The following is a 27,418-nucleotide window of genomic DNA, read 5'->3' on the forward strand; positions in this document are numbered from 1 at the left end:
ACCCTTGAAGAAACCTTGAGTATTCTGGGATGAAGGAACAGACAGCGCAAATGTCTCGTAGTGAGCCCATTTCAAGGAGGCAGGAGAGGAGGAGAGCGACAGGCAATGAGGCATAAGGTAACCAGGAGTCATATCAGAATGCAGAATGAGCTCAACAAAGGGACACAACAGTCCTCCCATGTAGTCCTGTGGAGGGGGAAGCAGACCCCAGAAAGAGGCAGAGCAGGAAACAAGATTAGATGATGTTTGACAGACATATGTTCTGTGAGCCAGAGGAGAATCTGTGCTTCCACTCCGCACAGGAAGCTGAAAGCACTATGTGTTACAGGTTCAGAGCCCAGCACTCTGCTAGGGCTGGCATAGCTAAATGACCTGGTCTTCAGGGCCTCGTCTCTAAGGCTTTTGCCTCTGCCTATATGAACCTAGAAAACACACCTACTCTGTACCCAATAATTTTCTCAGGCCTCCATCTCCACGTTCCTGCCTGGTTCACTGCCTGTATTCCAAGTACCTCACTTCTGGCACAGTCTAGGAGCTTGTTGAGTAAATCAAGTCACTTGTCTTATTTTTCTGTCTGTTCATTCCATCGATTCAGTCATCCATATAGTCTCTGTGTTTTTCCAAAATAAGAATCTTAAGTCATCCTTCTTTTAGTTAAAACCTCAGGCCACAAGTCATATTCTTTAACACATCTTTTATCTCTGTTGGGTATCTCTCTCCAAGAAGTATCAGCCACTGCCAATCAATCAGCCCTTCATAGAGTTCACTAACTTCCCTCAGGGAAGGGATTAACTGGCTCTCTATCAGCAAAGTATCAGCATGAATAAGATATCAAGGACATCGTAGATGATCAGTAAGTTCAATACTTACAAGCCCAGCATTTTTTAGTTCCTTTTCTGACCAACTCTGCTAGATCTTGGGGGCATACCCAGGAATTGCAGACACAATTCCTGTCATCACCAAGCTATCTGTCCAGAGAAGGCTACGAACATACACTCACCACATGGTGGAGTCTGGAGTAGAATAGAAAGCAGCTGCAATGAGTCTTGCTAGGAGTCACAGGAGTAGCATTTATAAAAGAAGGGGGTGGGGGAGTCAGGGAGGTTTTCTGAAGGAAGCCATGCATGAATCCTAAAGGACGAATGGAAGCAACCAAGGAAAACATCTGGGAAGGGGTGCAGTGGTTAAGCCACCCAGGTGATGCTGGCATCGCACATGTAAGTGTCTGCTTGGGAAGGCAGCAGATGATGGCCCAAGTACTTGGGCCCCTGATACCCATGTAGGAGACTAGGATGGAGTTCCCAGCTCCTGGCTTTGGTCTGGGCCAGCCCTGGCTGCTGCAGCCATTTGGTGAGTGAACCAGCAAATGGAAGTTCTCTCTCTGTCTCTTCCTCTCTACCATTTTGCTTTCCAAATACATAAACAAATCTTTTTTTTAAAAAATTGAGAAGAAAAAGTTTCAGGCAGAAGGAACCTCTGAACCAGTGTTAGAGGCAATGAAAAGCAAGGCATCTTTGAAAACCAAAAACTGGCTCCAGATGGCACAAGCTGCATGTTGGACAATGAGACAAAACTGCAGAAGCAGGCAGAGCCACTCAAAGGAGCTCTTAAAGCTTCCCAAAGAGCTGGGCCTTTCTCCTGAGGGTAAAGAATACACAGGCTGTAGGCATGGTCTACGGTCTATTTTGTGTTTTACAAACATGTTTGACTTCTAATGGGAGACCAAGGGCAGGGAAGCTAATTACAGGGTTGTTGTGATGTGAGTGAGCCATGGCAGGAATGGTGCTCGGGAAGCACAGCAGATTTGGAAACCTATTTAGAAGGCAAAAACAGAAATGACAGGACTTGGTAATAGTGTGGGTTGATGGAGGACATGGAGTAAAGAAGAAAAATCAAACCAGAGGTTTATTTGCCACGTGGAGCTTTGAAGCTAAGAGTTCATTTTTGTTTTTTAGGTGATTGTCACTTTCTTGTCAGAGCCACTGATGGTCCCAAGGCTGAGAAGGTCAAAGTGGGGTAGATGAAGCAAATACCTATCTGGGGGCTTGAATGAGTTCCTGGAAAATGAAATTAAAAGAGAAGTTTATGGGGTGTACTTTTGGTTCAGTAGTTGAGCAGTAGCCTGGGATGTCTGTATCATGTATCATAGGAGTCCAAGCTCCACAGTGAAACTGTTATCTCCATCAACTTCAGATCACAATTTTGCATTACCTGGTAAAATCATAGATGTCCTCATTCCATGACTTACTGATTTTATCCCACCTACTAGTTGAATAACTCACAGGACACCTGGTAGTGGAATAAAATCCTATGAACCTGTTTATCAAGAAACATACAAGGGAGTTGTATACTACTGTCTTTGCAATAGAAGCTATAATAACCCAAACTTGGAATCAGTTCAGAAACACTCACAAGGGACAGGATCAAGTGTGTAGTGGAGTTCTGTACAACAGAGAAATGAGTGAATTAGAACTGCATGTCCTGACACAAAATAAAGTACAGCAATAAAAAGCCCAATACATGCTTTCTTCCCTGTGTCCTCAAGGTCTTACACTATATTATGAAGAAAAATCCAGGACCAGATTCCTACTTACCCATGTTCTATATCCAAGCTATCAGCTCTTCAGACCAACAACTATATTCTACTCACAATTGTGTACCCACAGAGCCTAGGAGTGCCCCTGGCACAGACAGCCTACTCAATCAAAAATCTGTTGAATTAACGCCTAAATTTTGCACATAAGCATGCATGACAGGAGCTAGATTCTGGTTCTATTCTAGGGTCCTGAGGTATGAAACCCCAGCCTCTGATCTTATCTGCCATAGATGATCCTACCTGTCAGCTAATCCATCTGACTTCCCTAGCTTTCTGGAACCCAGGTTCCCTGAGACATTTCCATGTAACAGCTACTCAAGTCCCAGTATGATCACATTATCACCAAAAAGTCTAAAGGAAAGGACCTTGCTTTTGTTGATAACATGAGATTTTGAAATTTTCTCTGGACTTAATTTCGGCAAACTCTATTATCCCACTATTTACTGTAAATTCCAGAAAGTTGATCTTAGAGAAAAGAACTTTGGCAGACTCAGCACACATGAGGCTTAGAAAAGCAAACAAAACTGGTAAAACACATTAAGAAAACTGACCAATTTAAAGCAAAATAGCATCTCATTAAAGTTCTGAAAAAAGAAATTGGGCTATTCCTCAGACTTTTTGATGTGAGAAATAAAAATAAGTGGAGGTGAAAGTAATGATACATTTTTCTTTTCTGAAGCATTAGGCTACTTTGAAAGTACATCTTTTAAAAATATCTAAGGTGTTCTTGCTTTGAACATTACAAAGTCAGAATACTTTATACATGGTAAAAGTCATCTTTTTATATAATCATAACAATTCAGTCTCACAACATCAGTTGACGGAAGCATGGAGTATATGTTAACGTCAGCTAATGATACTGCCACTGTCAGGTAATTCCATCATCTCTGCAGGATAACATGCCATAAGAACACTGCAATTAACTGGTTCAGCAAGACCAAGTACATTTATTCTATCCAGATTTTAGTATTCCCAATGTGATATATAGTTTCAGAATATTTACAAGCACATTAGGTATTCTTGAATGTCTAGCTTCCAGTTAAGCATTGAATCACAAATATTCTCTTAGGAAGAGAAATGATCACAAATAATGAATATTTCCTCAATATCTAGAAAAGACATGTCTCTGTATCCCCCCCCTTTTTTTTTTACCAATTTTACATAGATTAGAAGCTAAAATACTCCAACTTCATTTTATTGGCTACAAACATACTTTGTCAGTTTCATTTCAATGGTTTCTTGGACTTCTACTTTGTATTTAACACTATGTTACAGTGTATTTGTGGGCAGAGTCCCTACTGTAATGGAGTTTATGAGAATGGTCAATGAAACAAGATTTACATTCAAGGAAGGTTTACAGAATAAATGTGAGGTAGCATAAAGCCCGAAGTATAGTATAGTTTTAACATTTGAGCTTGGATATATTCTGACACCAATTAGCTTGCTGCTTTTGAAAATTCACTCCCTTCTCTGAGCCTTGATTTCTTCCTTCATGAAAGAAGGCAACCATGTTAGTTACTCTCAAAGTTCCTGCCAAAAGAGCTATTTAATTCCAACATTCTGAGGCTCTAAGCAAGTAGAAGAGGATATGTTTATTAACTGTGTGCATAAATTCACAATACAAGGATCATTTTAAGGTAGGATCAGAGAAGGGTTTATACTAGAAAGTCTTAAGGTTAACCAAGAAGCATAATATAAAATGGCATGACAAACATAATCATGGCATGGTGTTTGACCTAATAAAGACGATGATATTTTTAAACCTGTTCTTTTGACTTTCCATATCTCTGCCTTCTCAATTAATGTTCAGTCATCTCTATTGCCACAGAGAAGTTATAAGAAAGAGATATGCTCAAGGTAGGTATATGAGGAATAGTTTAACTCAATTCACAGAACAATGCGACCCACAAAAGCAGTTGTCCAGCCTAATCCACTCACTGCTCTAGTAACTTTGCTATATTGATCCAGACCTTACATTTGATCTAGAAACTATTAGGTAACACACACACAGGATATTCTCTATTAACCAAACTGTAAGAGGAATGTGGCAGTTACCTAAGTGATTGGATTGGTGAGCAACAGAGGCACATAATTTTTATATTGAGAATGAATTCTTGGAATAGGTACTTTCAGCAATCAAATCATCAAGATAATGTATTTCTCCCCTTCTGCTGTGATTTACTAAAAGATTAACACTAAGTTACCTAATTTAGGACAAAGTCTCAAATAGCTCACTAAAGAGACCAAACAGCTATCTTATGTACAGAAAGCATTATAGACTCAAAAGTTTGTTATTACTTCTGTACTTGGCTGAGACAACAGAACTCCCAGGGAAGCTGCCATCTAGCAGAGGGTGTGGGTAAAGTCTGTGCAGGAGTTCCTTGTCCCTGGGCGCTTTCATTCTCTAGTTCTGAGTCTCCTCAACCCTTACCAGGATCCATCCTCTCCAACTTCTTCATCGTCTTACCTATTTCCCTTTGCGGTCCAATGATTTCAAATATTTAAGACATAAAGATATCATTTCTCCTTTTGTTATCTGTCCCTTTGTCCTTTTTCTTTTTCCTCTTTGGGAAAAGGAGAAACTATACAATATTTAAGAAAATGTCTCAATTTCTATTGACCCTTTCTTTATGCATTCTGTTATCTTCTACATGTTAGAGGGAATTTGAGAGTTTCAAAGAAATAGCTTGGGTCAATTTGCCTCAGAAAACTACCTGAGACTATTTAGGACAAGGCAGAGAGACAAGTGGATCAGTTCATTCCTGGGCCATAAAGACAGGGAGCATAGCTCAGTGAATACCAAACACAACACAATGCAGAGAAGGAAGCTTTGCTGAATTCAACATCAGCTAATTGTTGATTTTTTTTTTTTCAGTTTCTCTTCACACATCATTAGCAGCATTATCAAACATTTAAATAGGCCCTCCATATGCAGATGTGATGAGCTGCCTGGTTATTATAACATTGCTAATACCGAATATCATGATGTCTTCCAACTATTTTCCTCTAGAATATATGGAAGAGTTTTTTTTTTAAAGTAATTCACCATTATGAATGTCTTATGAGTATCATCAATGGGGCAAGGATGTGGAAGACTCTTTCCCTCCCTTCTCATTTAGAATACAAAGACACTTGAGAATAGAGAAGTGAAATAATTTCTACAAGGATCATGCTTTCTGCCAACACGAGAGAAGAGGTGACAGACTTGAGTAAGAAGAGGTCACATGGTAAGGAAACCATCAAAAGGACAAACTGCATGAGCATGAGGATGTTCAACTCACAGTACCCTTTAATCCACAGGCTGACTCCTTTGCCTCCTCGGGAACTCTCTGCTTCTGCCTCCCATAAATGATGTGGGGGTGAGATCCGCCGTCAGCCAGTGGATGCTTTTGAACAGGCTCAATGAAAAAGTCTCCATGTGGCAGATGGAAAAATCCTGTCTGTAAATATATTCAATAAGAAGGTTTATTTGAAACAATTCCATGCAAAGAAAATTAGCAAAAATCAAAAATCATCTGGGTCATGATAATCTGTGAAAGTCCTAAAACCAGTGCTTTCAGAGTCTACCATTTAATATTACAGAAGGGATGTGTATATAAGTTAAAGAAATGTTTGAATAGTCAGGATCATACAATGTTTTCAGATCATTCATTTTGAGGGTCTTGAATACACACACTCCAAAGTAACATCCAATTGTTCAGGTCCACGAATCTGTCCTAATACCCACAGCTGGGTATCTATGGCCCTCAGACTAATAGTGCTAAATCCAGCATTTGGCTTGGTTGTTAGGACACCTGTCCTGCCTTGGAGTGTCTTGGCATAATAACTGGATCCAGCTCCCAATTTCAGCTTCCTGCAAATGCAGAACCTGAGATGCTATACTAATGACTCAAGACCTGGATTGAATTCCTGACTCCAATCTTCAGCACCTTAGTTGTTGTGATCATTTGAGGGATAATGCAGCAAATGGAAGCATATTCTCTCTCTCCCACCTCTTTTCCCTCTCCCTCTGCCCCCCACCTCAAATAAATAAAAACTAAAAGAGACAAGGCTGCCAGCTGCCTGATTATGGAGTAAGTACCTATATCCCCACAGTCCATTGATAACTTTTGGAACATTTATCTGTATGTGGGTGGCTCAGTGAAATGTCCACATAACCTTTTGATTAAAAGTGCTTAATGCAACTCTTCACTCAAGAAAATAAAGAAACATTATGTCATTCCCTTGATCTGAGACTTCATTCCAGGGATAAATATAAAGTCCACTGCCAATTTCCAGGAAAAAAGAAGCATGTTCAGCTCATCGAAATGAGAATCAGTGTGACATTGGGTGAAGCTGGTCAGTGAGTAACTTCTCTTAGCGGTCAAGTATAGAAGTGGTATATCCTAGGTATATATAAGGAAAACTTCTTAGTGCCTATTTGAGGTGCTTAGAAAATTCCTTCTCCTAGGATGGACTTAACTTTTAGGATCTCAATTCGATATCTGTGAAACAAGGGCCTTACCCTAGACAATCTACTTGGGATATTATATTGAATCAGTCAGGAGCTCAGACTCCAGACTCTGAGGTTAAACTGGCTCCTCCACTTACATTTCTGTGACCTTAGGCAAATGACTTGCTCAGTTCCAGATCTCTCAGTTGAACTAGTCAAGGACTGTTGTGAAGACTAAGTGAGCTAATGTATGATAAACTCTTAAAAAAGGGCTTTGTTCATAATTTTACCCACCACTAGGCTCTGATTTTTTGTCATTTCCTTGCAAAAAGGTTTTCAGGGTCACTACAGTAGTTCAGTGGAGACTTTGAAGAACTATGAAGTTCAAGTTCCCCTCCCCACTCCTAAGCCACCAGGGCTACTCATCTCTGTAAGTGAATTGAAGGCTGGCCAAGCAGCTTTTACAAGAGTCCATAGGGGTTCCCCCAAAGAAGGCAGCTGTCCTCTGATGATCTGTGTGTCCTTTCAGAATGTCTGCTTCATGGTAAATAGTAATATAACCAGATTTAATATAAATCTCATAATCGCTTCCTGTTTTTACTACTTACCTTTAAATATCTTTACTAGCAAGGACAATAGGGGAAAAGGCACTTTACTGGTAGCCATAAGTGTAGCTTGTGTGTTGGGGAGGGGAGCAGGCATTTAGCTTAGCAGTAGAGCTGCCTGTGTCCCACATCAAAGTGCCTGAGTTCAATTCCCAGCTCTGCCTCCTCACTCCAGCTTCCCGCCAATGCAAACCATGGGAGGCAGTGATGATGGCTCAGCTAACTGGATACGTGCCACCACATAGGCAGCCCGGGGCATTTGGGAAGTGAAACAGACGTTGTGAGCTCTGTGGTGTGTGTTTGTCTGTCTATCTTTCCGCCTTGAAATAAAGTGTTGTTGTTTTTTTTTTTAAATAATAGCATATGATCTTCAATAGGTCACTCAAACTTTCTGAGCCACAACACCCTCATCTGTAAAAGAGGGCAATGCTCTCACCTCACAGGGCTGCTAGGAGAATCCAGTCAGCTGCAGCTTGCAGAGTTCCATGCAAACTGCTTTACAAATGCAGACGGGTAATGCCTTTAACTAACAGCTCTAACAGTGGCTATATCTGAAAAAATTTGCTTTATGCTGACATTTCTTAACAGGCATGACAATTTTTTCTCAGAGGAAAACCTCTGGAACAGAAAGAACTGACAAGGCCCAGAGAGTGACATCTAATCATTACAACAAAATAGTTGGAAACAGACTCCATGCAGCGCTGAGATTCAGTTCCATTTCCACTCTGAGTCAGCGAGCAGGCACAGAGGAGAATGTGGGCCTGTTGCTAATGCAACTCATTTGTTCCATGGAAACAGAGAAGGCCAGGACTCCTTGGGGATGGCTGGGCCTGGCAGCTCTTGTGCATTGATCTCAACCTACTATTGATGTCTGTAAAGGAAAAAAAAAAAAAACACAACCAAAAGACTCCACCAGGAAAGATTTATTGGTGTTTCTTCAGCCCAGAATGTTGGAACCAGGTGGTGCAGAAGAAACATGAGACTCCACTTGAGAATATCCTGATGGTTTTATGTGGACCATACATGAGCAGTCTTGGAAAACAGACAAGTGTTTTCCTAAAGTTTTACTTCTACCAGCATTTCTCTACAAGATTTCTCTACCAGTATGCACACAAAAATCACCTATTCAACCTCAACATTTCTCAGAAGCTGGACAAGGACTAGGAGAGCTGATGTCTTGCCAACTCACAGGCAGGCAGGGCTGCTGACCCCAGGAGACCACAGATGTGTCAATGAGAAGGCACAGTCAGGAAAGGAGATGAAGAGACACTGGCTAGTTGTCAAGAGAATGAGGTAGGAGATTTCCTACCTGAGGTTAGCAGGTGTCCCATGCTCCCAAGACATAAACACAGAGATGTGCACATCTGGTACTCAGGTGGCCTTGGTTTATTGGTCTATTCTCATCTAACAGGTGCCAGACCATGCTGGAAGAAATTAACTACAGTTTGCTTTCCAGAGCAAGGACTGGCTCCAACTTTCCCTGAAGCTAACTGCCCAAGAAAATCACCTTCTTCTATTTCCAGTCCTGGCTTTGAATCAAAGGAAGTGTTCTCCATTGCAGTCATCTCAGCAATCTGCTCTCTTCTCTCCTGTGTTTAAAGGAGAAAGGGAATGGAATGGAAAGAAAGAAATTCCTTTTCATTTGAAAAATCTCAGAAGTCACCAGATCAATTTGTTTATTCCCATAGTGGCAAATATGACTGATATATTCTGAAATCAAAAACAGAAAAAAAAAGATTCTGGATTAAAAGGTACCCAACATACACAACTACAGTGTGTACAGCACTGGAAGATACTACCTGTTCCCCACTACATAGATAGGAAAGGGGGTAAAAGAACACCCTGAAAACCAGCTTCATAGTATATCATTCTACATTTATCACATGGCCAGCCTTGTGCTAAGAGCTTAAGATGGGCACTGACCCCTGCCCTCTAGGTTTACAAGCCAGCCAGGAAGACAAAGCTGATATTCATTGAACAGTAGGAAAGGGAACAGCAAAGCCCTGGTATTTTCATGTTGTAAAGGGCTTAGTGTTCACAAAGAGGACAAATAGGATGGCTGTTTTTAAAGAGCAAAAATTGAACTTCTATACTCTCTAAAACCCTTGGCTCAGTCCTAAAGCCTTAGAGGATCCCAGAATGACCGACTTCCTTGTTGCTGATTTGTCAGGGGCAGAAACATTTTCTCATTTTATATGTGGCCAGGATGATAAGTCAGCAGAAAGTAGAAGTCAAGGGATGATAGAAGCCGTAGAATAAAGACAAATGGAAGTGGATCAGTGGGAAGATTCCCCGAGTACAAACCAGCCTCTGCTGGGATCCCAAGAGTGCCCTGGGTGGCCTCCATGGAGGAAAGAGGAGAGCGACTAGTAATTTAATTGACTTATAAAGATTTTACCCATGAGTTTTGGCAGAATTACTAACTCATGGGGCTTGAGAAGATACTGGATAAACCCAGGCAGGCATTCTCTAGCACATCTACCTGGGAGCTACTGATGCAAGTGGATGTTAATAACATAGAAATATGGAAGATCTGTTCTAGAACAATTCTGTCCAATGGAATTCTCTACATTGATGATTTCTCTATTTGCACCATCCAGATTGGTAGCTACCAGCCCCATATGGTTATTGAGAACTGGAGATGAGTCTAAGGCAACAGAGGAACTAAATTTTTAATTTAATCTCATTTTCAAAAAAACTGTGTCGCTCCCCCTCTTCGTGGAGGAACGACACTGGACCCTGCACTGTTCTTTTGTCTGCTCAGCCCTCCCCAGGTTTGCTGCTGGTCCTTCCCAAGTTGGCTGCCGATCCTTCCACCTCCGTGGAAGGGCGGCTCCCCTGCCACTTTCCCCACTTCCGCGGGGGAGTGGCACACCGCTGGCCGGCTCTCTCGGGGGCTGCTCAGATGTTATCCGGATGTTTCCCTTAGATGTTCCTGGTGCATGTTGTCTCTCTCCTCCTTTATAGTCCTCTTCCACCAATCCCAACTCTGCTACCCACACGCCGAGTATGCTGCTCTCCTCCAATCAGGAGCAGGCTCAGCTCCTGCAGGTTATTGGTTGAACTGGAGGCAGCTGTGTAGAAGTTGTTTACTCCTCTCCCAGCGCCATATTGTGGGAGAGCAGATGCATAGAATAAGTCTTAATTCCAGTAACTTAGTCTAGTCCGAGTTGCTCCCCACAAACTGTCCCTTAATTTAATTAAACTTTGGTTATTAATCTTAAATTTAAATAGTCACAGAGAGTTAATGGCTTCCTTATGGGACTGTTTATTTCTAGAAACTGGCTGACTAGCGAAGAAAAAAAGCCACAAGGTTTTTCATCACACATTGCTGAGTGTTGTAATCAAGGGCAAATTTGGGTATTTGTCTTAAAAGTAGCAAACTGCAAAAATGGGTCTTATTCATTATAACATTTTGGTTTCCATAAGCAAGTAAATCAGAAGCCAGACTAGGAATGCCAAGGAGCTGCACACAGACTTCAGAGAATCAATGGAACCAACCTGATATAAAAAAATGCAACATCCACCAAAATGGAATGAATCACTGGGAAATAAACTTAGCAGAACAAGGGCTGTGTGAAGGGGTTGCAACTGCCCTGAGAACAGAATGGTGTGGATTCCACAGTAGGAACCTGGAACTGGGGGTTGTGATCATGAAGACTGGAATCCAGGCTCCACTTCTGGAGGAAGCTAGTCCCAGAGAGCACCAGGGTATCAATTTAATGTCCCCATCATATGCTCTTCAGAAAAGCCCAACACAATAGTAATATGTATAGCATACCTTTGTATAAGACTACACAGCACTTGGCAGTTCAGGGCTCAAAGAGCAGAGAAAAGTATCCCTTCATTGAAGAAGACAAAATTAGTTCTAGAATTTGAGATCATAAGTTATGAAAGGCTTTCATAGAATTAGCACTTACACAGCTTGTGCTAATTACTTGATCAAATTAACACACTGAGCTTCATTTTTATCATCTGTAAAATGGTGAGAAATATATCTCAAATTTCAGGGCTGTAACTCTACGTAAAACTCCTAGCAGAGGCCTTGGCATATAGTAGGTACTCAATACATGCACAGTAGCTCATTTTCTCATAGTATCACCCAAAGCAAACAGGACAATCCAACGTGGTGGTTAAAAGGACATACTCAGGAGTCCACTGTCTTGATTCTTCTATTGGCTGCAAATACCTTCTCTGAGCCTCAGTTCCCTCAACTGATAAATATGCATAGTGACAACAAATTATTAACTAACTTACTAAAGTTTGCCATGTGCATCGAATGAGTTACTGTAAATTGCCTGGATGAGTGTTAGCACACAGTGTCTAATAAGTGCTAGCTATCAGTTATTAGGATAGAGTAAAGTGCATTTCTTCCAAATGCTTGGCCCAGAAGTTAAAGGTGTCTGTTGAAGTTCCAAGGGGCATATTTTTAAGAGCTACCACTTGCCACACTGGTGGAACTTACAATTTGCTGCAGTAGACAGAGAGGTGCTGTCCACCCAGCCAGATGGGACGAAGTCCAGGGAGTAGCAGTGATCATGCCTCTCTGGGTTAGAAGAACGATCCCATACTCCAACATCTGGCCTCTCAGCACAATAAACAAAAGTATCACACCTTCAACCAGAAAATGAATGAAGTTGAAGCAATGGAGTGAGTCATTCTTGAAGAGAACAACTTGGTAGGTTTACCTGAGGGCTCGGGGCAAGAGATGTGTACTTGTACAAGGGGGTGAGAGGCCCCCACAAATGTAAGATTAGAATTGTTAGATGTCAGTATATTTAATGTTCTGTGGAGAAAAAAAGGAGGATGTGGTGTGGGCCAATAGATATGGTAGGCTGGTCTGATGGCTATGGGTAGCAAGAAGGAAGCAACAAGAAACTGCCAATTAACAGTGGTCAATGGGATGTGTCAGAGCCTGAATTGTTGACCTGGGATGGAGCCTCAAGCATGAGACACATTCAAACACATGTGAATCACAGTTCATATTCAGATACTGGTGGCATGAGGAGGAGGTTCTATAAAGGCCCACATGGCCTGTATGCAAGATTCTTAGCAGAATCAGTTCAACCCTCTCTCTCTCCTCACAGCCACAGAAGTAGCTGTCTTCTGACTATAACTTTATGGAATTCAATAATAAGCAAAGAATTGGTGAGAATTTTTCATCTTCTCTATGGGAAGGCCTTTCCTTAGTTAACACAAAGCAGAGCTGGCTGATACCACACTAAGTAGGAGAGAATCAAAGATGACAGGTGTATGCTGAGATGATACACAATTGATTATTCCACTTTCTTCCTTTTTGACAGAGTCTTAGAGCTGGAGCCATGCCCAAGGCTTCTGATCAAACCTCCAGTACTTCACAATCATCTTCTCACCCCGGGAGGTTTTTACCCTGGACATCTCTCAGGAAGAGTAAAGCACAAATCCCAAACTGGGATTTCTTCTTGTGGACTTAAGCTAATGCCTTCGATAGCCTTTATTTCCAAGTCTCTAGGACAACCATGGCTACCTCTTTTTCCTACTAGAAACAGAAGCTATAGCACATTTTGTTTTCCTTGAATGGAAAAAGCCAGACTTTGAATTCAGGCCTGAGATTAACACTCAAGTCCAGCACCAACCAGCTGTGTAGCTTTGCACAAGTAATTTGGTCTCTATGAGCTTTGGAAATCTCAATTGTAAAGTGATGATGAGCATATTTTTTGGTGAGGAGGTACAGTAAGAACTGAATGAGATAATACCTAAAAATGACCCACAACAGTGCTTAGCCCTCAATAAAAGTTTTTTTCCCCCTCAGATTGATGGCATCCAATCTCTCTCTTGTGACTAAATCAATCATTTCCTCATGCAGTATGGTTAACACAGTTGTTTATTTCTAGAAATAACTCTATTTGGGCTGCTAACATGAGAGTAAGAAAGTTTAAATTTCTGACAGGCAGAGTGGACAGCGAGAGAGAGAGAGACAGAGAGAAAGGTCTTCCTTTGCCGTTGGTTCACCCTCCAATGGCCACTGTGGCCTGCGTGCCACACTGATCCGAAGCTGGGAGCCAGGTGCTTCTCCTGGTCTCCCATGGGGTGCAGGGTCCAAGCACTTGGGCCATCCTCCACTGCACTCCCTGGCCACAGCAGAGAGCTGGCCTGGAAGAGGGGCAACCGGGACAGAATCCGGCACCCCGACCAGGACTAGAACCCGGTGTACTGGCACCACAAGGCGGAGGATTAGCCTATTGAGCCACGGTGCCAGCCAGAAAGTTGCTTCTTAATTATGTTTTTTTTTTCACTTTATAATCCTTGGTGCTGAGTGCATTTATTCAATTATAATTCCTAAGAGCTACTCCCACAAACTCACTAACTATAGTTGCTTGAGAAGAAAGATTAAGTCACTGATAGAAAACTAGCCATTGCTCCAGTAAAGTGGATTTTTAGAAAATAACAATGCATGGGGTAGGCATTTGACACAGTAGTAAAGATGCCCCTTGGGGTCCCACATTGGAGAGCCTGGTTTAAGTAAAAGCTCCTGCTAATACACAGTATGGGAGGGAGAAGGTAATGGTTAAAGTACTTGGGTCTCTGCTACCCCTGCAGGATACCAGGACTGAGTTATCATCTCCTGGCTGCATATCCACCCAGCCCTGACTGTTATGGGCATTTGAGGAGTGAATCCGTAGATGAAAAATCCCTCTGTGTCTCTGCCTCTGCCTTTCAAATAAAATTTAAATAAATAAAAATTTAAAAATAAAATGAAAAACCCAAATACCAAACAACAACAAAAAATGAGACATTAGATTCCCCCTGCCCTAGTCCAATGTTTAGTGTATAAAAGAATCATAAGGAGAGGTCAGTATTGTGACACAGCTGGTTAAAGCCCCAGCCCCAGCCCCAGTATCCTAAATGGGCACCAGTTCAAGTCCTGGTTATTCCATTTCTGATTCAGCTCTCTGCTAACATGTCTGGGAAAATAGCAGAGGAAGGCTCAAGTCCTGGGGCCCCTGCACCCACATGAGAGGCCCAGAAGATGCTTCCAGCTCCTGGCTTTGGAGCAGCTTAGCTCTGACCACTGTGGCCAATTGGGGAGTGATCCAGCAATTAAAAGACTCTCTCTCTCTCGCTCTCTCTTTCTCTTTTTCTGTAACTCTTTCAAATAAACATTTAAAAAAAAAGAATCATAAGGAAAGCTTATTAGAAATAGAGCCTTGTGCAGAGGTTTGGTAAATCTAGTGAGAAAATCCCAGCATCTGTACTCTAGCAAGCATCCTGGGGATTCTGATATAGATAACTCCATGTATCACAAGTTAAAAAGCATGGCCCTCAATCATGTGGGACTTGATTGCTTTATCTCCCCACTCCCAACAGGCATTATTAAGAATACGTGGGAGATTTTAGTAATGGCCCCAATTAGACACTTAGCTTACCTCAATCAAAAAAAAAGTTTCAGCCATGATGATTGTTGACTTCAGTCAGTGAAGAAAATCTCAAAGATTCAATTTGTAAAGCATGTTTATAACAACTTGGCAGATCAGGGCAATTGAAAGGTAGGTACCTCTGTGCTCCCCCAAAAGTTTTAAAACATTTACAGTAATTAGATACCCTAGTTGAATAAATGTCTAAGATTTGAAACATGAAATCATTTCACGTCAAGAAGAAGATGCAGAAGGTAGCCTACACAAACGCTGAAGATCTGTAACAAGCCTATTGAAAACTGAAACAGGAGTTTTCATTACATCTAAATCAATGCATTCCTAGATGAGCCAACAAAGCAAAGGAGCATCAGTGAAGATTTACTGTGGTGACCAAAAACTCATCAGAACTTCTCTCCAGTACTGTCCTCAGGGACAGAGGTTGGGGAGAGTCTCACAGATGATAGCTCCTATAAAATAATTTTTTGTCATGAACAAAAAGAAAGATGACAACTAACTGAGCACCAAAGGGGAAACTTTTTGAAGTGAAATGGACACTATGAGAAACAGTGACTTGATCAGCTCTTGTCCTGACGGTTGATGTACAATGTAATACTTTATCCATTTTAGTATTTTTTTTTTTGTTCTAGTACCATTGGTTGAACTCTGTAATTAACACACAATTATTCTTAGGTGTTTAAATTTTAACTGAAAAATGATCCCTGTTAGGAATTTGGAAAACATTATGCTGAGTGAAATAAGCCAATCCCAAAGGGACAAATACCATATGTTCTCCCTGATCGGTGACAACTAAACAAGCACCAAAAAGGAAACCTGTTAAAGTGAAATAAGCACTATCAGAAACGGTGACTTGATCAGACCTCACCCTGACTGTTGATGAGCAATTTAATATGTTATCCCTCTTAGTATTTTTTGTTTGTTCTACTTAATACTTTTGGTTGAATACTGTAATCAATACACAATTCTTCTTAAGTGCTGAAACTTAACTGAAAAGTGATCCCTGTTAAATATAAGAGTGGGAATAAGAGAGGGAAGAGATGTGCAATTTGGGACATGCTCAAGCTGACTTACCTCAAACGGTAGAGTTAGAAACATACCAGGGGATTCCAATTCAATCTCATCTAGGTGGCATGTACCAATGCCATCTCACTAGTCGAAATGATCAATTTCTGTTCACAATTGATCATAATGATAGGACTAAGAACAAAAGGGATCACAGAAACAAGAATAGTGTCTGCAAATACTAGCTGATAGAATAAAAAAAGGAGAGAACGATCCAACATGGGAAGTGAGATACACAGCAGACCCATAGAATGGCAGATGTCCTAAACAGCACTCTGGCCTCAGAATCAGCCCTTAAGACATGCAGATCTGGCTTTTCAGAGAGTATTTCAGGCATGGAAAGCCAAGACACTCTGGGGAGGGGGGAACCTAAATGAAAGATCTCCGTGAGTGAGATCCCAGTGGAAAGAACGGGTCATCAAAGAAGGAGGTACCTTTCTCTGAAGAGAGGGGAGGACTTCCACTTTGACCATGGCCTTGTCTAAATATGATCAGAGTCGGTGAACTTAAAAGGCTTCCATAGCCTTGGCAGCTCATGACAAGAGCCTAGGGTGATTACTGATGCCATAAACAAGAGTGTCAATTTGTTAAGTCAACAACAGGAGTCACTGTGCACTTACTCCTCATGTAGGATCTCTGTCCTTAGTGTGCTGTACATTGTGATTTAATGCTATAACTAGTACTCAAACAGTATTTTTCACTTTATGTTTCTGTGTGGGAGCAAACTGTTGAAATCTTTACTTAATGTATACTAAACTGATCTTCTGTATATAAAGAGAATTGAAAATGAATCTTGATGTGAATGGAAGGGGAGAGGGAGTGGGAAAGGGGAGGGTTGCGGGTGGGAGGGACGTTATGGGGGGGGGGGGAAGCCATTGTAATCCATAAGCTGTACTTTGGAAATTTATATTCATTAAATAAAAGTTAAAAAAAATAAAAAAAGAAAGAAAGATGACAGAAATTTCAACTCATTTCCAACTGCTTTGATTTTCCTAATAATATATCAGAAGAGTTTGCTACTTCTCCAATGTCTCTGCTGATTTTTGTGGAATTTTTTTTTGGTCCCTTTAGTCAGCAAACCATCTACCCATGTTTGCCATGTCTCACCAGAAAATGTAGAATCCAGCAAAAAGAAATGGGGAAAATGCTAGTACATTTGGAAGTCCAGGAAACATGTTATGAGGAAGAACAATGGGAGAGAATCAGCTTCCAGAAACCAAAGCACTTTCCCTGTGGGGAGCAGAAAGCCATAATGGAGATCTGGCCATGACACAGCACAGTGTTTTCATGACACCCCGGCAGGTCACCATTTCAAACAGGAAACCTGTCTCCACTGAAAGGCAACACAGCCATTCCTGGACTGTGGAGAACATGGCCATGGCCCTTCTTCTCCCACCCTGGAGGGCGGAGCACAGCATCCAGACACAACTGTTGCTGTGGCCACCAGGATGACTGTCCCCCTCCCTGTGGAGGTCTGACCTGAAGCATTCCTGAGATGTTTAATGATGACCTGGGGCCTGGGAGAATGCCATTTCTGATGGCCTGGTGATGGAGAATCTGACAGCAGGTTGACTTCACCGAGAGTCACGGAAGACAGCAGATAACAAAATGAAGAGGACGTCTAGCATGAGAAGTTCAACACAGGAATGGGGACATTAATAAATATTTATTCTCACACCATATCCCTAACACAAAAGGACAAAAAGGAAGATTTGCTTCTCCCTGGACTCCAAAGAATACTGCCACACTCCCTGTCTCTACTTCCCACACTCCACTACTCTCACTACCATAGCAGAGTTAGCTCATTTTAGCGCTGTGTTATTCTCCAGCACACTGCAAGGAGAATAGGTGTGGGTACCTGTGGTAACTTTTGGCCAAAATTTTCCTATTTAGTATGATGGATTTTCACATCCCTGAAAATAACATTACAGTTGTGGGTGGAGGGGAAATAGCAGTTGAGAAAGTCCTAAATAATTATGTTTAAGAAAGAAGGGAATTGGGAGGTCCAGAAATAATCCAACTGCAGACATAGGGGCCCCCTAGAGATGAAGAAGAGGGTGGGAAGGAACAAATTTATGGAAGAAGATACACCAGTGGGTGGCCAAAGTGAAGGACTTCCAAAAAGAAAATGGGGACATTTTTCTCCTTGGAAGATGACAGAAAATGTGCAAGGTAAATTTTGTGATATTCAACTACTAGGTTTATAGTAACTTGGTTTTTTGTTTGTTTGTTTGTTTGTTTGACAGGCAGAGTGGACAGTGAGAGAGAGAGAGACAGAGAGAAAGATCTTTCTTTTGCCGTTGGTTCACCCTCCAATGGCCGCCATGGCTGGTGCGCTGCAGCCAGCGCACCACACTGATCTGAAGGCAGGAGCCAGGTGCTTCTCCTGGTCTCCCATGGGGTGCAGGGCCCAAGCACTTGGGCCATCCTCCACTGTACTCCCTGGCCACAGCAGAGAGCTGGCCTGGAAGAGGGGCAACTGGGACAGAATCTGGCGCCCCGACCGGGACTAGAACCCAGTGTGCCAGTGCTGCAAGGCGGAGGATTAGCCTATTGAGCCACGGCGCCGGCCGGTTTATAGTAACTTGTTACCACAGTCCTGAAAACTACTACACCTGATGATTGTCGATGGGAATGGGTCCTCCAAAAGGGACCCAACTCAAGGAAGTCAAGAGATGGAATCTCAACAAATTTAAGGGTCCATGAGTTCAGAGTGTTGGCCGTAACTCACAGCAAAAAGTACATTTCACATGTGACCTCTGCACACACCCAAACTATTTCCTATTTGGAAGGCATCTGATTTATTTCATTCTATGTTATTCTATCTCCTTCACATTAAATTCTGGTCCTAACACACTAAATTAATTTCATGTTCAAGTGATGGGTTATAACCTGCAGATGCAAAAATATGAAGATAGTATGGAGAGCTTGGGCTCTAAACTTAAGGTCTGAGTTCTTAGGCTCTACATTCTCTTCCTGTGTGACCCTGCTCAAATTGGTTGATTGCTGAGTCTCAGACTCTCGATATGAGAAACTGGGAACACATAGTGGATATAGCTGTTATGACCAGCAAATGAAATATCATGAGGATTCATCCACTACAGTGGCTAGCACCCAGCATTAACACAGAAAACAGTCCTTGCTTCCTGCAAATTCAGAGAATATTAGGATTGTTAGATTTTTCAAAGGTTCTACTTTTCAGCTGATACTTGAACTACCTCCTCAACTCACCTGTCAGAGGCACACATGCACTTTCAGTGAGGAGAGGCCACTTCTCCAGTTAACCTGTGTTAATCACTAGTAATCCCTTCCTTGATGGCATGACAAGTCTGTGTCCCTATAAATTCCACTCATCACCTTGTCCTGCAACTTATCTGCCATTCTTCGCATCCACAAGGAGACAGCCTGTGAGCAATTAACAGTGGTGCCCTTTTGGATGTGAACAAATCACACCAAAACCAGACACTGCAAACAGTTCCGGTTTCTCTACAAGCACTGTGGCCAGAGACTGGCTGCTAAACTGCAGAAGATAGGTTGATTTAATGTGTACGTTTAAGGTGTTTGGCCGAGTGGGTAAGATGCCTGCATTTAATTCAGGCATAGTGGAAAACTTCTACTGCTTAGGAAATAGACACATGGCTCTTATAACTCTGCCAGAGTTGGAGAAAGCATCCAATCTATTTTCAGCCCCATGCCTCTGCCGTCCTCACCCTCCATCATTTCCAACATCTCCAAGTCCCAAGTCCCTGTGGACCCCCTAGATCAAATCAACTTTCTTCCCATCTGCATCTCACATTCTGTGCACTATGAGCTGCAGTTCACTTAGTCATGAAACATCATTTATTACTTATCATACTTTCTGTCCTCTAGAATTTTAACAGAAATCTCTTATTTTCTGTTGTCATTGGCAAGGAGAGGAAACATGTTGTTCCAGCTGTCATTGTTGATATGAAAAATCCTTAAAAACATTTTTGATGGTTTCAGAAACATGGAAGGCTGGCGCCACAGCTCAATAGGCTAATCCTCCACCTGTGGAACTGGCACCCGGGGTTCTAGTCCTGGTCACGGCGCTGGATTCTGTCCTCTGCTATGGCCAGGGAGTGCAGTGGAGGATGTCCAAGTCCTAGGGCCCTGCACCCACATTGGGAGACCAGGAGAAGCACCCAGCTCCTGGCTTCAGATCAGCATGGTGTGCCTGCCGTAGGGGCCATTTGGGGGGTGAACCAACGGAAGGAAGACCTTTCTCTCTGTCTCTCTCTTTCTCTCTCACTGTCTAACTTTGCCTGTCAAAAAAATAAATAAAAAAAGAAACATTGAAAATAAATAGAGTAATTAGATATTATTTTAACAGATTTAAATAGGCAATAAGTGAAACCTCACCAACATCAAAGAGATTTTAACACTAAATTCATCCTTTCTCAAATTTAGAAATATAAGTCTACTTCTATTTCAGTGCATTATTTAAAAATATCTATGCTTCAAATAAATAAAAGAAATGATAATTGACACAGAATGTTAAAAATTTCTAATCTAATAATTGTATACTCAAACAACATACTACTCTTGTCATGATCTATATAGCACGGATGATTTACTCAGTTCTGGAAAGCATGGGGTGAGTTATACAGGACTTTCTAAAGCATTCAGAATGATAGTGGAAAGTGCCCTCCATCTCTCAGTGATGGTAAATTAATCTTGATGAAGGCAAAGTTCTCATAGATGAGTTAGCAAACACCAACCTATTTGACAACTTGTAATTACTAGTGATAGTATTGTTATGCAAAGCACAAATGTACAACGAAGAATTTCTGACCACAGTAAAAAAAAATCAATGTAATGTCTATTGTCTTTTTTATATTTTTCTATAATTCCCAAATTCACCCCCTTTGCTATCTATTTCTTTTATAAACAAAAGAAACGGTTATTTTTAGGATATTTGCCACTTAATACCTCCAGGTAGTACATTTAATTTCATAAGATTAAAATATAAACATCTCCTGTACAGAAGAATTCCAACTAATTGATGTAAATACTCGTTTCTCCAGGAGGTAGAACTTACTTCCTCTCATCCCAACCCTGTGGTGTAGGCTGTCCAGTGAACTTGATTCCAGAGTATTAAAGGGAAGAAAAAACAGAACTTCATCAAGGAGAACTCTGGCAAACACTACCTCAGAGAGTTGATCCATGTCAGTACAGTTACTGACAAGTGACCTTGATAGCAGTCACCCTTGACATAAAATGATGAAAACAGCACTGGATCTCTATTGTGTCCTGCTCCAAAATCCATAATCCTAGTCTAACCACGAGAAAAACAGCAGACAAAACCCAACTTTGGGATATTCTACAAAATTCTTGGTCGTTATTCCTTAAATTGTCAATGTTAAAAAATGAAGACTGTCTAGGAAACTGACTCAGCTCTGAGTAGGCTAAGGAGATGGGATGACCAAGGGTAATGTGGTGTCCTGGTGAGCTTCTGGGACAGCAAAAAAGACATTAGAGAAAAGCTAGTGAACCCAAAATAAAGCATTTTGCTGAGGTAACAGTAACGTACCAATGTTGGATACAACATACATTAATTTTGTAAGATGACACTAGGGGACACTGGGTGGCAAGTATACAAGAACTATAAATGCTATCTTTCAACTTTTTTGAAATCTAATGTTAGTCTAAAATAAAAGTATGCTTTTAAAAAAGCGCAAACAAGGTTTTTTTTTTTTGTTTTTTTTTTTTTGTTTTTTTTTTTTGTTTTTTTTTTTTTTTTTTAAGAAAGTATAGCATTAAAATGAGTAGAAAGCCAATTCCAGATTTTGGAAATTCTTTCACAAATTTTGCAATTATTCTGTCAATCTGACCATGTCATAATATCAAGGTCAGATGGATATCCTGGGGAAGTGAGGTCTGCATCGGCCTTTTGGGACAATATGCACCAAGAACCTTAGAAATACATATATTTTGACTCCCAAACCCCACTGATAAAATTACTTCTAAAAGTGTTAGTCCAAAGCAAGGAAAACAGTTTGTACACAAAAATATTCATCACTGAATTATTTATGATGATGAATAACAGAAAATATAATGATGAACAGTAGGAAAAAGCAAATGACAACCAGTAGACTAGAAAATAAATTTCATAACATTCACACAATGAGATGGGTGAATAATGGTTATTTTCTTTTTCAAATCTTTGCTAAAATTTGTGAATTTGCTATACTGGATATATATTTATTTGATACTAAAAATAATTTTCAAAACATCTGTTAGTTCTTTGCTTTCTGTAATTATATTATTTTTCTTTGTTCTATTAACTATTTTTTAAGTTCTTGTATTAGTTGTATTAGTATATTTATAATAGCCAGATAGAGTTTATGAAACTGTATTACCCCTTTTCACCAAGATGGCGCCGAAGGTGAAGAAGGAAGCTCCTGCCCCTCCTAAAGTCGAAGCCAAAGCGAAGGCCTTGAAGGCCAAGAAGGCCTTCAAGGATGCTGAAAGGCGTCCACAGCCACAAGAAGAAGAAGATCCGCACGTCCCCCACCTTCCAGCGGCCCAAGACACTACGCCTCCGATGGCAGCCCAAATACCCTCGGAAGAGCACCCCCAGGAGAAACAAGCTTGACCACTATGACATCATCAAGTTCAACTTGACCACGGAGTCGGCCATGAAGAAGATAAAAGACAACAACACACTGGTGTTCATTGTGGATGTCAAGGCCAACAAGCACCAGATCAAACAAGCTGTGAAGAAACTCTATGACATTGATGTGGCCAAAGTCAACACCCTGATCAGACCTGACGGAGAGAAGAAGGCGTGTGTGTGGCTGGTTCCTGACTATGATGCTCTGGACGTCGCCAACAAAACTGGGATCATCTGAACAGAGTCCAGCTGGCTAATTCTAAATATATGTTTTTTCACCATAAAAAAAAAAAAAAGAAACTGTATTACCATACTTTCATAGATTCAGTGGTTTGAGTGATAATATATACTGTTGCTAGAACCAAGCCATGAATAAGAATAAATAAATGGAGGAATACTGAAAAATTTAAGCATATTACATGATATATACAGATGCAGTAATGCTTTAGAAATATTTGTTTATTTAGAAAGCATGATTTTAACAGAAGTGCTTTTAAAAACAGTCTGTTCCTAATACCCAGTCAGCAACTTGTCCAATTACACTGTTAATAGGAATGGTCCCCAGGTGAAGCAGCTGACAGCAGGACAGAGCAGGTCTTAGGGGTCAGAGAACAAGATGAGGAGGAAGAAAGGGAGAAGAAAGAAAGAAAAACTGCATTAGAAAAGAAACGGGGAAAACGAACAGAAGTGAGACATATAAGAGAGGACACATGGAACAGGCTCTTAACCTTTATTTAAAACAACAGGACTAGACTGGGCACATACTTTGTTTAAAAGAAAAATTTAACTATTGTATAGAAACATTTCACAGTACTGCATAAAAATGTAAAAATTCCCAATACATCTTTTACAAAGAGAAAAATTTCAGCTGTAATGAAATATCCTGGTGAGGCCTCCATTCAATCATCCAGCAGATGACAGACAAGAGTGCAGCCTGTTAAAGGACATCCAGGTGGTGTCCACACTGTCCCAGTGGGTTGTGCTGTTCACTAAGCTTATTTCCAGCCTCCTGTTCCAGGTCCACTTACTGTATCCAGCTATTCATTGCTTATTTTATGCAAAAGCGGGGGGAGCTTAGATAATTTTTGAAAATCACGTCACTGGAGTCAGAAGGGGTGATTTTGAACATAATTTCCAGCTACCAGGAAATAATGCGATGGAGCTTTTGGAAGCTTTGGAGTTATCAAAATTACTATTTCAAAAGCCCTCTTAAACCATAAAAAGAGGAATATTCTCACTATTTTTTGGATGCTGGATTTGCCAGCATATCCACTTTTAGTCACATTTCAATAATACAGCAAAACTGCGTTTTGCACACTTTACAATCTCAAGTACATGAAAACACAATATGCAATTTTTAACAGAAAAAAGTCTCCCTTGTGTGATAGGGCTTGCAGTTAAATTCTTCCAAACCATTTAAAAGATTTTTAAAGTCCATAGCTTTTCTTTTGTAGCATATTCTGGGTTTTAGCTGTAATTTATTTGGTTCAAAAGTTCTTTATGGAAAAATAGAGCCTCATTTATTATCATGCTCAGGAACATTTAGTGTCCCAAGAAATTACACAAATTGTTATCATCTAAAATGTGCACTATTCAAAATAGACAATTAGAAAAGATAATCATCCCCAGAGCCTGTGAATGTTTTAGATTACATAGCAAAGGGAATTAAGGTTGGAAATAACGTTAACGTTGCCTATCCGCTGACCCTGAGATGGGAGAATAGCATGCATTATCCAGGTGGGTCAGATGTAATTAAAGGATTATTACAAGTGGAAGACAAAATAAAAGCTACAGATCCAAAGGGACTAGCTGGCTTTAAAGATGGAAAAATAGGGCAGTAGGCAAGGAATGCAAGTGACCTCTTGAAGCTGGAAAAGGCCAGAGAACAGATTATCCCCGAGGGTCTCCAGAAAGAATGCAGCCCTGTCAACACTTTGCTTTTGGATCGCTGAAAACATTGACTATTGACTTCCAGAACTGCAAGACGATAAATAAGTTTGGATTACTTTAGATCAATACAGCTTGTGGTAATTTGTTCATGCCACAATAGGAAACCAAGCGATGTGGTTTGCATACATCAAGGTCAGAAGAAGAGATGGTGTCAACCAGAACTGGAAAGCCAGCTCTTAAAAAAGACTACCAAGACCTAGATGAAAGGTTGTATCAAGTTCTGGAAGTGGTGGAAAGGGGTAACCTTGCTCCCTGGAAGTTCTAGCTACTTGGTGCCGACTAAAGCATCTGAAGACATCCTTTAAGTCGGTTACAAACAGAGATCCTGTACGTTCATCTCAGCCGCGAGAGTTTTGCCTAAATATGCACCATAACTACTCAGAAGAAAATGCCAACTGTGTCAACACAGAAATACAGTTCTTTTTTTAAAACTGGTAAGAGAAACCAGAAGTAGAAAACAAAGATATTTAATCGATTTGAGACATAGAAATGGAATGTAAAGAGTAAAAGAAAGTATCTGTTGTTTGACCACAAGGAGATGCAGAGCCATGCTCTGGTGCAGACCTTCCACGAGCCACTGCATCTCTGAGGTCTCATCTTTTACAGCTGAATAATACAAATGATGATACCCTCCCTGCCTTTCTTCCATGAGTATGAAGGAAATAAAACTATACCAATGAATCTATAAGTTCTACAAAGTACCTTCAAAATCTATTCATAGAAAATGGTATTATGGAAAAGTGCATGTGGAGTTAAAAATTTTGGCGCCAAAATAATTTTTTAATTCTACTTTATGTTAACTTTTTAAGTGCTTCCCTTGGATATGTGTATACCTCTCTAAGACTTTCAACCTAATAACTCCAATGTCTTACTTTGTCAAGGATCATAATAATATTCTACTAATGGTTTTATTTCAAATAGTCTCATACCTGGGGATGATTGATGGTTGCTTTTTCATATTCTGACAAAGTTTCATCTTTGAACAGAATGAACTCTTGGTTCTAAACATGTTTTCATTCCAGAGGTTCCAAAGAGAACTTCCCAGAACAGTCTGTTTGACCTCAAAGGCACTAAGGAGGAAATGGCCTTATGTGCTGGATCTTGGTTGCTTCCAACTTTGAACTGAGTAGAGGAAAACTGGGAGTCCACAGGGAACAAGAACTCTCATTTGGATCAAGCTTCTAACTGTGTCAAATCTCCTGAGAAATTGTGGGGATGTGCTCCATATTTTCTCACTGTTCATTAATTTATAATTTGCATGCCTTTTGGAAGCTAGGGAGGAATCTTCAACTGCCTGTGATTCAGTTTCTCCAAAGACATATTAAGAACTCCAAAACAGCCCATCTCTCACTAATTTTATGTCCTCAGCTTTATCAGGGGTTTTATGACAATATAAGGAGTTTTAAAAACATTTCTCAAACCTATCTTAAATATAAATTAAAAAAACCTCAGAGATCTAAGCAGAGAGCTTTGCTTAAGGCCCAGGAAATGAAAAGTGAAATGCTGTTGTTTCAAGGTCTCTCTCCTCACATTATGTCCTCATCTCCCATTCCCAGACACATGTCTGCTGCTGATGTCACCTTCTAGAATGTTCCTCCCTGACCACAATGCCAAAAACGAAACAGCTCCCATGAAAGCATTTCCTCTCCTCTCTGCCACCTTTCTTCTTCTTCATAGTACTATATACATATATATTTGCCAGAATGTTAGTTCCTGTATAGGAGTTTTAATCCATGCACAACACCCTATGTACATTACTTAATACACTGCCCAACACATGGTAGGTACTCAACAAATATCCATCCTGCGATGATGGTTGAATAAAGTATGGTTAAAATCTCTAATTATATAGTTCTCCTTTGGATTATAGTATATGAGGGGGTGAGCATTTGGTCCAGCACCTCCCTCTCTCTCTCTCTCTCTCTCTCTCTGTTTCCTCATGTGTATGTGTGTGCATCTCTCTTTCTGTCTCTGTCAAATACATTTCTTTAAAAACAAAAAATAAATAAGGAACATGTCTCTTAAAAATAACTACAATTACTTTAAAAGAAATCAGGTGCTAAGTTTTTCAGTCTATGTGAATGAGCAGGCCCAGTCTTTAATTGGGAACTCTTGACAAATCAAAGAAAAATGAGGTCCGAACCTCAGTGATCAAGTGGAAAGGCATTTGCCAAGCTATTAATGGTCTCCCTCTAAATGACATTTTTCTTCTTTTTTAATTTTCATGGATAGTCTAAATTTCCTAAAGTTTTTTTTTTAATTTTTTTTTGACAGGCAGAGTTAGACAGTGAGAGAGAGAGACAGAGAGAAAGGTCTCCTTTTTCCGTTGGTTCACCCCTAAATGGCCACTACGGCTGGTGTGCAGCACCAATCTGAAGCCGGGAGCCAGGTGCTTCCTCCTGGTCTCCCATGCAGGTGCAGGGCCCAAGCACATGGGCCATCCTCCACTGCCCTCCCGGGCCACAGCAGAGAGCTGGACTGTGCCCCGACCTGGACTAGAACCCGGGGTGCCAGCACCGCAGGCAGAGGATTAGCCTAGTGAGCCATGGCTTTTTATTATTAAAAATTTCGCTTACAAAAAGTCTATCCAGCAAAAATACAAAGTTTGTTTAATAGGTACAGAGATTTATTTTTGTGAGATTAAAGGAGCTCTGTGATGGTACATTTTACATTACATGTATTTTACCATACCATCTAAAACTGCAAAACAATAAAGCAAAGAAAAAG

General features: G+C 40.7%; 2 protein-coding genes across 5 annotated transcripts in view; one reads left to right on the forward strand and one right to left on the reverse strand.

Annotated features, from left to right (window-relative positions):
- The window catches only part of LOC138845174 (large ribosomal subunit protein uL23-like), a 1,058,548-nt gene extending 1,035,507 nt beyond the window's left edge, over positions 1–23,041 (forward strand). Inside the window, exon 2 of the mRNA XM_070056628.1 lies at positions 22,514–23,041. Coding sequence (XP_069912729.1) covers positions 22,590–22,979 — 390 coding nt within the window. The 5' untranslated portion in view covers positions 22,514–22,589 and the 3' untranslated portion in view covers positions 22,980–23,041. The remainder of the gene's footprint in view (positions 1–22,513) is intronic.
- ADAMTS12 (ADAM metallopeptidase with thrombospondin type 1 motif 12) overlaps positions 1–27,418 on the reverse strand; it is a 363,744-nt gene that overhangs the window by 225,697 nt on the left and 110,629 nt on the right. For 2 of the 4 annotated variants that reach the window (XM_002714101.5, XM_070056623.1), the window contains one exon: positions 5,883–6,036. The exons of 1 other annotated variant lie outside the window; for it this stretch is intronic. In XM_002714101.5, coding sequence (XP_002714147.2) covers positions 5,883–6,036 — 154 coding nt within the window. Of the gene's footprint in view, positions 1–5,877; positions 6,037–27,418 lie in introns of those variants that run through there. One more of the 4 variants, XM_051853839.2, reaches the window with a different exon arrangement.

This window comes from Oryctolagus cuniculus, chromosome 14, assembly GCF_964237555.1.
Source record: "Oryctolagus cuniculus chromosome 14, mOryCun1.1, whole genome shotgun sequence".
In the NCBI taxonomy this organism is placed as follows: domain Eukaryota; kingdom Metazoa; phylum Chordata; class Mammalia; order Lagomorpha; family Leporidae; genus Oryctolagus; species Oryctolagus cuniculus.